Below are 15,810 nucleotides of genomic sequence, written 5' to 3'. Positions count from 1 at the left end.
CTTTAAATAAGCTGATATAACAGAGGACATATTTCTTAAGAATTGTGCTTAAAAAAAAAAACTTAGTAGTGGTACAGTAACAATGTCAAGGACTTGTACTTGTGGTCTTTAAAAAGACTTCCTCCTAAATTAAGACAACTAGAGCGTGTGACTTGAACTAAATTTGATCACAAATACCTCTGCTGAAAACGTGCCCTAAAACCGTTCTCAGAGCTGCGCAGAAACACGTACCGGTTTGTTACAATCAGCCTCGTAGTCGAGCATGGCGGGTCGCTTGGTTCCATTGCTACGGGCCTGCATCGGCCAAAGCCGCATCTGGTCCTGTGGGAAACCCTGCAGAAATGAAAAGAAATAATGAGGATAAAAAATTAAAGGAACACTTTGAAATCACATCAGATCTCAACTGGAAAACAAGACCCTGCTGGATGTACAGGCCGACGTGTAACATGTTCTCAACAAAGGGATGCCTCATTAATGCTCAGAGACCCAGAGTGCAGGCAGTAGGGATCGAACTGTGTACTTGCATCGTTCTCTGAGTGCAAGCGTGTTGCTCTAACCACTCGGCCAACACTCCCCAAGTTCAGTGCTGCTCTTACTCCAAGAAGCCCAGACACTGATCAACAACCTCTCTGCGACTGGACCGACCAGATCAATAGTCCTGCAGTTAGACTGACTTGATGCTATACTCTGATGAACAAGCGCTCCTTTCATTTTTTTTGAGCAGTATATATGGAGATGCTGTTGCTGTTGATCAAAAGGAAGGAGCGTTAAACTCAACGCCTGCACCTTCTCTCTGTCTGGCGGTTTAGTTTGTAGGCAAACAGGAAAATCAACAAGCCTTCAATCAATGCTGATTTGGGGCGGCGGCTGAGTAACGGCGGCTGAATCGGTTTGCCCACATCTGCGCAAACTGAATCGCACGACTTCTTTAGAGCGGCTTCTGACTAGAATACAGAGCATCTGATATAAAGGTACGCTGCACGGCGGCGTGTTTTGTGCAGACAAACGTGAGCGGCTCACCATGGTTTGGGAGAGATTCTGGACAAACTCCTGCAGCGTGGAGCTTTTCAGGACCTTGAAGACCGTGTACTTTACTTTCTCCTCGTCATACATGTCATTGCCCTGATGTCCACAGAACTGGTCCTCTTTCACCATCTGCATGAAGGAGAAAGATCAACATTTAAAATGAAAAATGGGAAAATAGTCACCATTTAGCACTCTGCACATCAAACAGGGCAAGGCGAACGTCCTTGTCTCCGTAGGGCTGCAGAAGATCAGGCAACCATGTGAAAAGTGACATTATTAATGAATGTTGCAACGACAATGGCTTGTGATAAATGAATCATTAAACTGTGTTAATATCTGGCTGCTTTAGGTTAATAGCAAACAGACTAATTAATGACCAGGGTATCCGGCTAGTAAGAACAAAAGCATTATTTTAAATAAGGATTTATTGAAAAGGTTGCTTCTGGCGAACTTCAGCGTGACTTTAAAATAATATTTCACTCAACCCAAAACAAAACTCTGGATTTACATCCTCCGGCAGGAAAAATCAGCAATAATAGCAGACTTAATATAACAATACAAACGGAGACCCATTTAGCTCATTTCCAGGGAAGTGGATTATTTTTCCATCAAAACTCCTCAGAAAAATCAAGTAAATTACCTAAAATCTATATTTTAGACTAGGGTTCAACTGTATACCCGGGACTAATGTTGGTACCAGGGTACTGCGGTATTGAAAACAATACTATTCTGCATTTGGGTGGGACCGGTACTTGCCAGCGCTGGCATCGCTGAGAGGACCAGGATCAGACGCCTCTGGTGACTTTTCTGTGTTCTTGGAGACTTTGGTGTAACAACATGGATCGGTCTGTGGTTTACTGTTTTAAGAGAGCGGCAAGTGCTGCTGCGAGCCCGACGCCTCCCACCTTCCAAGCCCTGGAGTGCCTGCAGCCCGCCTGCCCAAGGAGACCTGTTCCACTGCGTGTGCACGTTCCAAATGAATCACACAAGTGCAAAGCTGCCGCTGATCCGGCCCTGGTCTACGAAGCGGGATGTTTCTATCATTTTGTCACTGAAATAAATCTAGTTTGGACTGGAAGAAAACCCTAAAGGACCAATACCTCCATGAATGGGGACAGTGAGAAAACACCACAGGCTACGAATAGGGGCCAGACTGGATGAGGATACCTTATTGCTAAAGGCTACAAAACTTCCCAAAATATCCCACAAATCGAGTTTTCCCCTTGAAACTTAAACAGCAATCACCTTAAGCAAAATTCTCCTAGCATTTTTCTCTAAAATCATATTTAAAGGAGCTATAAGTAAGATATTTACTGTAAAATCAACCTAAATCATTCTCATTTGTCACCCGGGATGGAAGTAACATTCCCAATAAACAAAATAGTCCATCTCAATCAACGATGTCTTAGTCAAGTTTTTCTCCTTTCAAACCTAAAGGTACGGCCAGGAACTACTTCAGCTCAGAGTGTAGCCTGTGTTTACTTCCTGGTTCCTGAGCCAATCATATGACAGTTCCTAGGGTTCCCAAAACAGAGCGCAGCTTTTGACATTTTATTTTGGCAAGAAAAAAAGCAGCAGCCTGCAAACATGGAAGCCAGTAAGAGAAGGAGACCAGAAATAAAACAGACTATAACATCATATACCTGTCCAATGTTAGTAAAAATTCAGAAAGGTTTCACACCATTTAAAAACGGTATATTAGCTTGTGATTGGCAGGCTGTAGTACGGATCTGAGCCACCAGGTGCCAGTATTACTTGAAGCTCCTTTAAGGTATTTTGGTAAAAACTGCAGTGATGATATCAGCAGCAATAAATCCACTTTTTCTTCACTTCCAGCCCTTTAGCATCTTGGGTCCAATCCCCTCTTCCGATACTCTAAGACTCCATCCAACAGGCTCCACGTATTATTGCCATGCAGACAGTGAGCTCCTCACACGTGGAAATAAATAAAAGCCAACGTTGCCTCTTAACAGTCCTTTGCAATATTCATGGTGCACAGGCTGAGCTTGGATCAGAAATGTGATCCATTGTGCCGCCCTAACAGAAGCGGGGAACGTTCCCCCTGTCCTGCATCTCCTGTAGTAATGAGAACGCCGCTGTAGCTGGAGATGCAGAGCTGCTGATCCTGCAGGGTTCATGCACTACTCCCACAGTTCATAAGCCAGAGAGCTCTTAGCAATTAGCCGCATATCCATAGACAACATGGGCTGCAGAGGCTTGTCTAGCAGAACATAATCCATAAGACTGGAACAACAGGCAGGGTTTCAGAGACCGCACGTTCCTATGATCCACTCAGCAAGGCCCGGGGGATGATGGGAACATGGGAGCTAACACAGCACAGAAACAATCAGGTGACGCAAACATCCGCTAGCAGGCAGCAGACGAGTATGAAAACAACTCTTCAGCCAGCCGGAACTAGCTGATCCCTTTAATTTCTTAAGAATCTAATGAATTGCGTTTTTTTGCCGACTACTAGAGCTTTCGCGTTTCTTTCAGCCATGTAGAGTTTTTTGGACAAACTGCTGCACATCTGCGTCACACAGACCCATTTATGCAGAGAGAGTTCTCCTCCTTGGTCAACAAAAGCCAAAGAAAGAGTTCAAATGATCGTGTGTAAGCCACGGTTTTACGTTGCACATAAAAAAAATAAAAAAAGAGGATAAGCCTTCAACGAGTTCTTTCGATGTGACTCAAATTGGTTCCCTACCTGAACCTGCATGTAGAGGTGTGCCTCTTGGCGTTCCTTCCTCTTCTGTGCTTCCACCCTCTTCTCCTCCTGCAGACGCTCCACCAGCTGCTGGGGGATGTCCACGTCGGTCATCGGCAGGAGGACCTCGCCTGAGGCAGGCAGACGCAGGACGAGAAATTAACATCTGGAAACCGAACCGACTGAGGAACTCTCGGCTCCGTGTTCCCGGGAAGCGCCGCGCTTACTGAGCTTGGACTCGCGGATGTAGACCAACATGTAGGCGTTGGTGCAGTGACGGACCGACAGGTCGTCGTCGTGCCCGCCGTAGTTGTGTTCGATGGCCTCCTCCTTGGTGCACCGCGACACCACGTCGTCGTCAAACTTACACCACTACAGCGGGCCGGGAGGGGAAAGAAAAAAAAAAAAAAAAACACAGGCTTGAACTTTCACAGTTTTGCATGCAGCTTGTTGTATCCAACCCCCCCAGATCTACCTCTCATTTTGTCCTGTTACAACCACAAACTACATTTTACTGGGAATTTAAAGTCCCAGACCAACACGACTAACTGCATAATAGTGACAGCGCCGTACGCATGACAGACCCTTCAATCCGTTAGGCCCACCAGACATGTGTCTGGTGGGCCTGGTGGAACAGCTCAGGTGTTTAGCAAACATGGCCGTTCGGTTTGCCGCGTAACGAACGAGTGCAGCGTAGTTTTAAAGCCTCACACACACGCAGAACGGTCATGAGCAGAACTTTGTGATCAGCAGCGCAACTTCTCAAAGTTTAACCAGTCCCGACCATCTCTAAGGTCAGGGAGCGTTGCCATTTTCAGTCAACAACCGTGACAAAAGCGACGCTTACACGGGCATAAGTAATCGTAATTTTTAAAAAAAAGGGCCGATCGGGATAAAAACGCATCATGTAAAGAGGGCAATCGGAATATTGTGATTGGATTAAGCTCAATGGGTGCTTCCTGTCGATCGTTAATCCAAACAGTGACCATCTAAACACTGGTTGCCATCGTGTCGCTCAGATTATGGCAACCTGCCCTGACTGTGTGCCCTAGAGTAGGACAGAGACCCACCAGACCAACAGCATGTGCTGCTGGGCCCGTAGCGCTATTAGCGAAAGCGGCAACGTCTCAACCAACCTTAGAACCTGGTCGGGTCGGTTCTGGGCGCTCAGAACATACAGAACGAAAACGCTTCTGTGCTTGTTTGTACTAGTTTGTATGTGTATTGTTCGTTTGCTGTGTTTGTTCAATAAAGTAAAAGAAATATATATATTATATATATATATATATATATATATATATATAAATATATATATATATATATATATATATATATATATATATATATATATATAAATCTATACAGATGGAAGTACAACTTCTGGTTTTTTTTAGGAAAACCTATAAAGTGCCTTTATTCTGAATAAAGCCTGGTGCATGTCACGATCGCATTGATTTTGTTCCCACTTCAATGACATATTCAGATTTTCCCCGGATTTCGATGAAGGAATTTTGCACATGTGAACATCGCTAAAGAAAGGTGGGACTGAAGCAAAGCTTTAGGTGTATAACAGCGATAAGCTAGGCAGCGTGCTCCATGTGGAGCTTAATTACTAACGCCAAATGATGTCGAGCCAAAAGTAAACGACCTGCCTCAAACGGAGAGGTAGGAAACATTTGAAGTAGTGGAAACAACGCCGCAAGTTGTGCGTTTCCTCTCAGATGTGGCTTCTAGGCACAACATGTAAAATCTAACGTCAACAAAATTATTTTATCTATATCACAGGTCTAGTGCGTTCAAGCATTTTTCTTCTGTTACACCACAATAATATTAATGGCTCAAGATCTACTGTATATGGTCCACATTAGAAAAACGTTTGCGCCACACTCAGTTTTCAGATGATGGCCTGAACATGCGCTGCTGCTATTGTGTTGGTAAAAATCTGAATAAAACCCATGAAAGTTTGTGGTTGCAAAACGACAACTAGTGAAATAACTAAAGCGTGGATGCTGCTGCGTGTCGCTGTATGTCTCTTACACAGAACTAGGCAGACTTCTTGTTTGAATCACTTATCAAACAGAATAAACCAAGTTTAGCTCAGATCGAAAGCTTTGCAGTCTTATCTTATCATACGCTAAGAAAACATGTTCATGTACCTCAAACCCCACACCCACAGAATTTTTTGGTGCAAAGGTGCATAAAAAAAGTTGTCCTCACGATTGGTTCCTTGACACTCACTTTGCCGTCTCCTTTGGGGTTAAGATAGACGACGTAGTGACCGCCGTGGTTGTCCCCGCTGTGCACCAGCACGGCGTGCAGGATGTAGTTCGCCGGGTCCTTGGAGTCCGGCTTCTGGAGGAACTCGTCCAGAGGTAACTGGTCGGGAAACTCGAACCTGTGAGAACGCAGGTGGAGGGGGAAAGTCGGGAGGAGTCACGGGAAGGAAGGAGAAACGATTAGGAGACGAGGAGACGAGGCGATGGCAAAAACAACTTGAGATCAACACGTCTGTCGAAGAGTAAAAGAAAGAAATGGCGGCGCTCTGGGAGGAAACTGTGATTCCAGTCCACAGGCTGAGACCATATACCCATAAAGGCCTCGGGGGGGCCAGGTACACACGCTACCATAGTGACGATGAGTCAGAGTAAAAGGAAATCATCGGTCCTAGATGGCTGGGAGCTCTGAAAATGTCACAATAACCTTTAGATACATTTTCTCTCCGTGCACATCAGCCTTTTCTGGAAACGAGCGGCAGCCTTTAACCTATGCTAATATGGAGCAGACGCTCTAAAATTATACCAAGGCGTAAGCCGGCGGCACACGGCGAGGCTGTTAATGAGCCGCTGTGGGAAGGCCGGCGGGCTTTCGTGACGTGACGGACGGCTGAACCCCAACAGAAGAGGAGTCTCGTTTTTACCTGTCGTTAATCTTGATGTTTTGGTCGGTCTGGGGGTCGTACATGAACCTCATCAGCTGCAGATGAAGGATTGGCGGGAAAGTGAGAAACTTTACGCCCTTTTCTGCCTCCTGCAATGCAAACAAACCCACGTCAGACGCTTGGATGGACGAGGCGCTGGATTTTGTTGTAGTGATCGTTTATGGGTGAAATAAATACAAAGTCTTAGAGAAGGAAAGCTAAAAAATACCCCATGAGCAGCATTACATCTCGTCATACTACAACCAAAAGCTATAGTATACTTCGCTGGGACTTTATGTAGATAGACCAAAACAACGTAGCAGAGTGAGCATAAAAGGATCAATGGTTCAAATGTTTTGACTTTTACAAATGAAAATCTCAAAAGACATGGAAAATGCTTTTATAAACTCCACCCCCACTTTGATTCCCATAGTTGAAAGCTATTTGTCAACGTCTGCCTTCAGACATCAGCCATTTATTAAGTAGCGACCCTGTGTGTAGTTTAATCAGATTATAAGTCCAGCTGTGCCGTAAAGCCACCAGAAGATCGTTGGAGAACATTATGACCGACGAACACACATGAAGAACCGGGGATAAAGTTGTAGAGAAGTCTGGAGCACGGTTTGGTTATAAAACAATCTCTCAGAGCTGCAAACCTACCAAGACCAGGCCGGTACGCCAGGAGAGAAGAGAACTGATAAGGGAAACAAGCACGCCGTCCATGGCTACTCTTGAGGAGCTGCAGAAAGCTGAAACTCGGGGGAGAAAGTCCTTTTACGCAACTGTTAGTCGTGCACTCGACCGACCAGACCTAAAACGGAAGAGCCGCCTGAACAAACCCGCGGTGAAAAGCAATTAAATGTTAAGCCTCCGTTGTAGTTTGCCACGCACGGAAGACATCGCTCTGGTCAGATGATCCAAAAGCGTCATGGAAAAGGCTACGCATGACACCACAGCCTGAACACACCACCCCCCACAGGTACCGGCAGCATCACACAGTGACGATACGTTTGTGCAAGAAGGGATAAGGAAGAAGGTCGCAGCTGGTAGGAAGATGGACGGCAACAGATGCACCGCAATTCGCAAGTCCAGTCCCCCGACGGCTGCTTTCAATCAACCTGTAGATGCGTCTCTGGTCCAAATCGCCTCAATCAATCGGCTCAATTGCAGCCTCAGCATGCAGTCCAAGTTCTTCAGAGCCCCGCTGATGACCCGATTATTTGATCCAGTGTGCAAGGAAGCATCCAAAACCTACAGCAGCCCTCGAGGACTGGAGTTAGAGGCAGCAAAAGGCCTGAGGCTGGAGCAGAGGTTCACCTTCCAGCAGGACAACGACCCTAAAAATACGACCAGAGCTACAATAGAGTCATTTAGATTGAGTGTTAAAGTGGCCTAGTCAAAGTCAAGCCCCGGGCCAAATAAGAAGCTGTGGCAAGCCTTCTGTGAAGCCGACAATCTGAGCTACAACTAGCAAAAAAAGTAAAAGAAGTTCAGCTCCTGGACGCACAAAGCAAGCAGAAACATCTCAACCCAACAAAAGGTGATTCTATAGAGTTTTGGCCCAGCGGGTCTGAAAATAAATGCACCCCAGGATTTCCAGGTTTTTATTTCTAAATAACAGTGAAAACCATTTTCTTCCCGCTTCATAAGAACGTGCTACGTTATATTGGTCCGTCACAAAACCCCAACAGAAGATTCAAAATGTGACAAAAGTGTTCGTCTCTGCAAGCGTGTGAATACTTTTAAGCGGCTGTGCAGGAAAAACCGACGAGCGGTCCTGATCCGAGAGTAGAGCACTTACTTGAAGACCGTGCTCTCCAGCATCGTACTTGTTGTCTCCGTCTAGCTGTTCAGTCGCAACGTAATCTTTAAACGACTCAAATACTGAAAACAAGCAAATTCATGACAGCAAAATAAAAAAAAAAAAAAAAAAAAACTAATTTCTTGACTTATAACTTTCACTTGGCTATCAATCATTTTAAAAACATAGAAAGGAAGGCCAGAACTGTGCTGCTACTTACTGTTCTTCTTTCCTTTTATGCTAAGCTGGATGTCATAGTAGTCCTCTATCCGCTCAGACCGGTAGTCCACATGCTTACACTGGATATACGACTGGACACACACACACACACACACACACACACACACACACACAGACAGGTCAGGATGTGCTCTGCAGGACGGGTAAAAATAATCTTTCTCAGGGGGGTCACACGTCTGGATTTAACGTTCTTCTATTCTTAGGCTGCTGCTCAAACATGTAATTTACACCGTGTTAATCTGCTTTAGTTCACTTTTATGTAACAAAAATGGTACGTGTGAGCACAGCTTGGACGGTTTAAGATGGAACGCAACAAAGAGCAGGACCGTGATCCGTAACGCTGCGAGTGACCGGACGGCGGCGGCCACTCGGTGGGGGGGGGGAGCAAACTTACCACCATCTTTCCTCTGAACAGTTTGGGGATGGTTCCTTCGACGCAGGTGCCTTTCATTTTGTTCTCCACATTGTCCAGCAGCTGCAAGGACAACACAGCGCGCCACCTTTCAGCAAACGCACCTGCACCTTTGTTTTTGTTTTTTTTAAGTTTGACGAGAACACTCACCACTCTGCACAGCTCCTGTACGTCGTGCTGCATGAAGCTATCCAGTGTTTCCCACCTTGACATTGAAAACACACACATACGGGCGGTTAGGATAGAAAAAAAAAAAACCAAACTTTACCAACATTGAGGGTGGAGGTTTCCACGGTTCTAGCGCTCCAATTTAAAAATAAAAGGTGCCTGGAGCAGGTCTCGATATGCATCATCTACCCAAAAGACTTTGTGAGTTTCTTGGTGCCGACTGGTTTGTCGCTGTGTTGCAGTTCGTAGAAAACCCTCTGCAGCGCCAGGGGGACGCTCTTGGACGAGTCGTCGCCTTCTGTGGGCATCATGTACACCGCCTACGAAATGAAGGGTCCAGGAAGAAGAGGTAAAAAAATAAATAAAAATACACATGTTTTAGAAAGTACCGCTTTGGGACGCAGGTTGATTTTATTCAGAGCTTCTTAGTGTGATAAAATATGTTCAAACGGCAAATATCCAGTGGTAAACTAAGCCTAAATCTAACATATTTACAGTTTTCCCCGATAAAGCCAAATGAACGTGGCTATAAGGGGGGTAAAAAATGACGAGCTAGATGTGACAATAAAAAGACGTAAGGAGTGAGCCGTACCCGCCGTAACTGGTTGGTGAAGAAGAGCGTCTGTAGCAGGCTGTTCATGTAACAAGTTGCTCCCTGGTTCTTCAGCCCGACGTAGCCCGTGTGTTTCTTGGAGTCCCAGCTGGTTAGCGGAGCCCAAACAAAGATTCCCTTTGAGTCTCAGCTCAGAAAAAAGACGCAAGCGAAACCCCAGCCGGCGGGAGGAAAATCGACTTACGCGACTCCGTGTGGAGCGTCCGCCTGGACGTAGACTTCGAACGTGACTTTGTCGTCGTCGATAAAGCCTCGCTCCGGATCCGTTACGTCCTAAGATACGAAGGGGATTTAAAAAAAGAAGAAGAAAAGAAACATATCGTCAAGATGATCTGAATTCAAAAGGCCATAAAACAGCAAAGATATGAATGCGCTAGATATAATGAGATCAAACATGTATAACGCAGCCGTTAAGCTGCTTAAAATGTCATTTCCACATATTGTTTTATCCCAACATGGATAAACGCTGCAAGCCATGAAACCGAAGCCGACATTGTTGATTATATTCGGGTTTTGTGTGGGGACGTTGCGCCTTTACTGCAACGTCGACCTTTGCATTAACTCTCATTAGTCTTGCATACTTACACTCCAGGACATGAAGTTAGAGAAGCCCCAGTCGTTCTCCTTATGGAAGAAGAGGTGACTGATGCGGCGGCTGAACGACTTCTCGTCGTCTTTGTAGTTGATGATTTTCAGCATGGCCTGAGCGTGGCATGACCACGACCTGAAACACAGCGCCGCCATTAATTCCCCAAACGCTGTGAAATACAACAGATTTCAGACCGTTCTCTCTGCTTAAAAGCTGCTTTAAAAAAAAAAAAAAAAAAGCCTACAGTCATTAAAATGTAGTGCAAAACTAAAAGGATATCCGACACTTTCTACATTTTAAAATCCAAAACAAAGTCCACTGAGTTGATGGCAGATCGTTCTGAAGGGCAGGCTTTAAATGTGGAACTTGGGAACTAGACAAAGAGAAAAGATGAAGAGTGAAGAAGAATAACTGAGGAAATAAAGATGGAATAAAGCCAATCTGAATGGAGAGGCAGGAGGACACAAAGAAGAAATTACTGAAGAAGTTAAAGGAAGAAAGGAAGAATAAAGATGGAAAAAAGCAAGACAAGATGGAGAGGCAGGGCACTAGGAATGTGAAGGGAGCAAAGGAGGACACAAGGGAGGAAGGGAAGGAAACCCTCCTCTCCTTTGCGACCTATTAAAAGATAAAACTATCAGTGCTGCTTAACATAGTTATAGAAGAACAAAGAAAAAAAATTTGTTCAACAAAAACTCAGTGAACCTCTGGGTGAATGTCCACAGAAAGTTTCCTGGGATACTTCACAAAGGAACCATGAAGGATTTCTTACCAAAAAAAAAAACTTTTCTACACAACCTAGATCTGCTAAACGAGGCAAAATTAAGATGCAAGAAAAAGAAAAAAAGAAAAAAAGGAGGCGAGGTTAGGGTTGATCCAAAATACGAACAGAGAAAGTATTAAGCCGAAGACACGTACGTGGAGTCTGACTCTGCGTTGCACTGCAGGAAGAAGCCGACGCTCTTCTGGTGAGGCCGGTCGGGGTAGAACCGCGGCATCACCATTATCTTCCAGGGCAGGTTCCGCACGAAGCAGGCCGGGCTGAGAACGGACTCGCTCAGCCGGCTGAAGCGCTCCACAACAAACCGGAAGGTGGCCTCTGATCGCCAGCTGGTGTCTGCCAGGAGACAAAAAAAAAAAAATGCGTAAACCAACAAACCAATGAAACCGGGAATCATCCGGGGAGCTGCTTTTATCTGGTGGGACCTGCATCGTTTTATTCTCCTCATCTACACACACATGAACCCTCATTCAGCGAGGAAAAGACGTCAGCCTCAACGCACGGGCAGATTTCCTCTGACATTTGTGGACAGCGGGGGAGTGAGTCACCGTTCACACTCAGAAAACTAGTCGGCTCACACAAAGCTAGCTGGTTCGGTCCAGTTACTGTTTAAATATATAAGCCGAGAGCACACTTTTCATCTAAATTACTCATTTCTATCCAAAATCAATTAGAACAAAGTAGCAATTGGTCCTGTGATCTTGGAAAAACCCGAGTTATTGATTTGTTTTGGACATTCTGCTGGCCTATCAGTTCGTCACTTTGCACAATGAGGATAAAACCCAATTTGAGACTTTATGAAGCTTTGGGCTATTGTTCTGTACCTGAAACCGACCCTAATAACTAAACCAGGACAGATAATCCCTGCAGTTCAGTTTCATCACATCCAAATTATCTCCATGTATTCACTACACACCGTATTTTTCAGACTAAAAATTGCTCCAGAATATAATTTAGAAATGTATTTCATACAATTCAAGACTAAAATCTGACATTTAATCTGGTAAACCAATCTATTGAATTACACAGCTGCATCCACAATCGACTGAGTAATATAGAACATACCTGGGAGGTTGATTGGGGTAAATTAGCATAACAAGCCAGCAACTACAACCCAGGTAATTCTCACCAGCGCGTTTCAGCATAACGGCCCATTACACTGAAAGCTGTCAAAATTACGCCTAAATTAAGACCGTAAGCGTAGGTGTGCTACCTGTTTAGCTAACATTATGACACGCGTGTTTCAGAGCATCATAAAGCTCACGTTCATCAGTGAAGTTGTAAACCGCCCACACAACAGAAGCTAATAGCGCTAGCTGCTGTTAGCTTCACAGACAGCACAGTAACAGGGTTCTGTTGTGGTATGGGCCCTTTCGAGCTGCACCACACAACGCTCCGCTGCGTGGATGCAGACTGAAACAGCGAAACAACATACAGACATCTGTTTAATCTTTGTTGTCTATAAGTTAATGTTTCGATACATTTTAAGTGGTACAAGAGCAGCATATAGTTTTCACAAGCCTAGAGCACCTTCTTGTGGCCACGGACGGTAATGTTTACTACTTGGTTCATGTCGGTCAGTATGATTTACCATTTAAAATTGATATACAAGCACCTGACTATAAGTTGGAAGATCAGCCAAACTATGAAAAAAAGTGCAATTTATAGTCTGAAAATACTGTGTATTATTAATTATTATTATTATGATGGATGTATAAAGAAAAATGTATTTAACACATTTATTGAATGCATCAAAACAGAGGCTTCCCTCTTTTTTCACCTTGTATACACATTAACAAAGGGAATACTTTCTGATGCACTCTGTGTGGCAAAGTTAAAGGTTAGAGATATTGAAGCACAATTAGGAATAGCCTCATAAGCTTTTTTTTCTATTTGATTCAAATCCTTTACCTAGAACTAGCTGCAGTTCTTTTTATAAAAGTAGTAAAAAAAAAACAGCAATAAAGAAAAGGCCAGATTGGTTCATCGATAAAAACATTGTAGTTCTCTTTTTTTTTTTTTTAAATAGGTCGCCATAAGAATCAGCAAATCTCACATAAAACTTTATAGCAGCAAGTAAAAGCCTGATTCTGCACATTTCTCCCAAAGTTATCCGTTAGCGTGAGCAGTCATCCTCCTCACCGTCCTCCATGTCCTCCTCTGTGTTGTTGTGTCCATCTGCCATGGCCACATTACCATTGATCACCGGGTTAGCCGGGATTCTTGGAGGGTCATCTGTGTCCCCAGCTGGGGAGACAAGGGGGGGGAAAGAAGATGACAACAATTAATGGATATGTTGTTGTTTTTTTCCCTCCCACTCTTGAGTAATTTCACTTAAAAACCTGCGAAACATAAAAAGACATTTCCATCCAGTTTTTACCCCCGTTTTTTTTGGAACTCCTGGTCATGACAATACAACTAAATGGGAGTATTTGAAGCCACGTTGTTACACCCTGCTGGGAAAACCACGCTGAGGCAGCATGACATGACCGGTGTGTGTGTGTGTGGCCAGCTTTTGCACCACACAGAGAGTGTGTGTGAGCGTATGGAACAAAACGTGAGCATAGAAGGCAAAAGTAGGGTGGATAATTTGGGATATAATGAAGGATTAAGCTCCAAGTCATCCTTCAAACAAAACACACGCGCTCGCAGACGACGTTAATCATCCGCTCTGAATGAGACAACTTGGCAGAGTGTGATCCAAAGAAACGCAACAATCACAGTGGCAGAGCTGCATCAGGTTGGCTTCAAGGGGGAGATCAACTTAAATCTGATGAGGACGACGCTACGGTGACTTACATGCGTCCCTAAGTGTGTTACGTCTCCCCTTCTGCCGGGTTTGTTTACTTTTCTAATTGACTCCCCAGTTTACAGACGCACCACCAGGCTTTCTGGTAACATTACTGAACCAGTCCTTTAGCGGCTGACCTGGTTTCCCCAAGTGGATTACAACACATTAATGGAGCCCGTCAGTCAGGTGCATGACAACTCCTGTCCCGCTTACTGCACGAGTCTAGCCTGAAAACTGGAAAGGCTTTACTTAAGAACGCCACACAGATAGAAATCACAGGCGACAAGGCTCGATCCAGCCATCGTACGACAGCGACAAACCTCACCACTTCGCCTATTCTATCGCAGGAAAATTAAACCATGCTGACGAAAACGCAACGACACCCGAGTGATTTAGCCCACGAGCCACAGCAGATCATTATAAATATCGGCACACCACTGCCTTTCCTAATCATGGTGTAAACTGAAAAAATAAATAAATAAAGATTTGGTAACGTCGACTTCATATAAATGATGCAAAATACTTTCTCGCAGTGCCAACAATTATTTCCGTCACTTTCTTAGCTTTCAGATTTCTTGGCTCGCTTTAAACAGTCAAACATGCCCTAGAAATGAACAGCAGATGCTGTTTTAACTGCCATCAAGCTGATTTATACACATTTAACCACGCACGGTCCCACTGAGATCAACAGCCTTTACATTTTTTGCCCTTTTGCGTAAGATTCTACTGTTTTGGGGGAGGGGGGGGGGGGGGTGACTAAATATGGGCCCAATTTTAGTAAGACCTGTTAAACCACCTGTCTTATGTCTACAAAATAAATCTACAAATGTTTTAAGACTAGCAGAACCATGGAGACTTCAAGAGTCACTGCACACTGCTGGTCTACATGCTGAAAGAAAGCTGCTATATTTGTCCCCATACTCACAGAATAGACAAATCCGGTCATATGGAGATACTTTTGTTTAGAAAAAAAAAGGAGGGGACAGTCAATGGAGTGCCGCCTAACCCCCTTATTTAAAGGTTATCGTTTTTTAACTCTAGATGGCGGGCTGAGAGCCGGCTAAGAAAGCGTTCCATCAACTACAGTAAGCACCAGTTTTCAGCTTTAGTGCGGTGCTTTGGCTGCTAAGACAACATGCGTATTGTACGCATAATTTTTAATTTATTAAATGTATAGCATACTAAACCCTGGTTGTTAACGTAATTTATTTTTAGGCATCCAGGTGTATGTGATTTAGGGCTTTGGGTGTTTTGGAATTAAAACAAATACGGGAAGACAATCTTTTTCCTTTAGAAAACCTCAAAAGCAAGTCCAACCAAAACAGAGAGCCTTGCTCTCAATATGAAACCCACCTGCCATCCTAGTGAGCAACCTGCAGTGATGTGGATAAGTGATTTACAACGTGTTGATTAAACCGCAACCTAACTTGGACCAAGTACAATGACTAATAGCTATATGTTAGGTATTTTATATATAAGCAGCTAAAAATGTAAACAGTTCACCATGACATTTTGTTCTGAGAGTACTTATGGAGGCTTTGATTCAGAGAGTGAGCCAAATGTGCTAAAGGGAGGCTGACTAGTAAATGCACCTGCTACTAGTGAGGCAACTATTACAATAACCCATTAATACTGCAGATGCTGACGTTCAGTCAACACAAACTAACTTCTGCTGGTCGCGTGTTGCTAGACGATTATCATCAATGCGTGTTTAGGTGAGATAAAGTTAAATCACCGAGGCTGAATGACGCAGTGAGGTTTTCTC

General features: G+C 44.3%; 1 protein-coding gene across 4 annotated transcripts in view; it reads right to left on the bottom strand.

Moving 5' to 3' along the window:
• Positions 1–15,810, bottom strand: part of usp7 (ubiquitin specific peptidase 7 (herpes virus-associated)) — a 32,706-nt gene that overhangs the window by 14,043 nt on the left and 2,853 nt on the right. For 3 of the 4 annotated variants that reach the window (XM_012873102.3, XM_021321822.2, XM_021321821.2), the window contains 16 exons: positions 13,397–13,501; positions 11,392–11,590; positions 10,470–10,608; positions 10,069–10,157; positions 9,864–9,972; positions 9,461–9,591; positions 9,254–9,308; positions 9,086–9,166; positions 8,672–8,762; positions 8,452–8,534; positions 6,651–6,760; positions 5,951–6,128; positions 3,961–4,105; positions 3,734–3,864; positions 1,021–1,155; positions 232–333 (listed from right to left, as the gene is read on the bottom strand). In XM_012873102.3, the coding sequence (XP_012728556.2) occupies positions 232–333; positions 1,021–1,155; positions 3,734–3,864; positions 3,961–4,105; positions 5,951–6,128; positions 6,651–6,760; positions 8,452–8,534; positions 8,672–8,762; positions 9,086–9,166; positions 9,254–9,308; positions 9,461–9,591; positions 9,864–9,972; positions 10,069–10,157; positions 10,470–10,608; positions 11,392–11,590; positions 13,397–13,501 (1,883 nt within the window). The remainder of the gene's footprint in view (positions 1–231; positions 334–1,020; positions 1,156–3,733; positions 3,865–3,960; positions 4,106–5,950; positions 6,129–6,650; positions 6,761–8,451; positions 8,535–8,671; positions 8,763–9,085; positions 9,167–9,253; positions 9,309–9,460; positions 9,592–9,863; positions 9,973–10,068; positions 10,158–10,469; positions 10,609–11,391; positions 11,591–13,396; positions 13,502–15,810) is intronic. The other variant, XM_012873104.3, reaches the window with a different exon arrangement.

The sequence above is a fragment of the Fundulus heteroclitus genome, chromosome 16 (assembly GCF_011125445.2).
Source record: "Fundulus heteroclitus isolate FHET01 chromosome 16, MU-UCD_Fhet_4.1, whole genome shotgun sequence".
NCBI classification, from domain to species: Eukaryota; Metazoa; Chordata; class Actinopteri; order Cyprinodontiformes; family Fundulidae; genus Fundulus; species Fundulus heteroclitus.
Note: the sequence above shows the minus strand (reverse complement) of the source record. Positions and strands in the feature narration are given on the sequence as shown.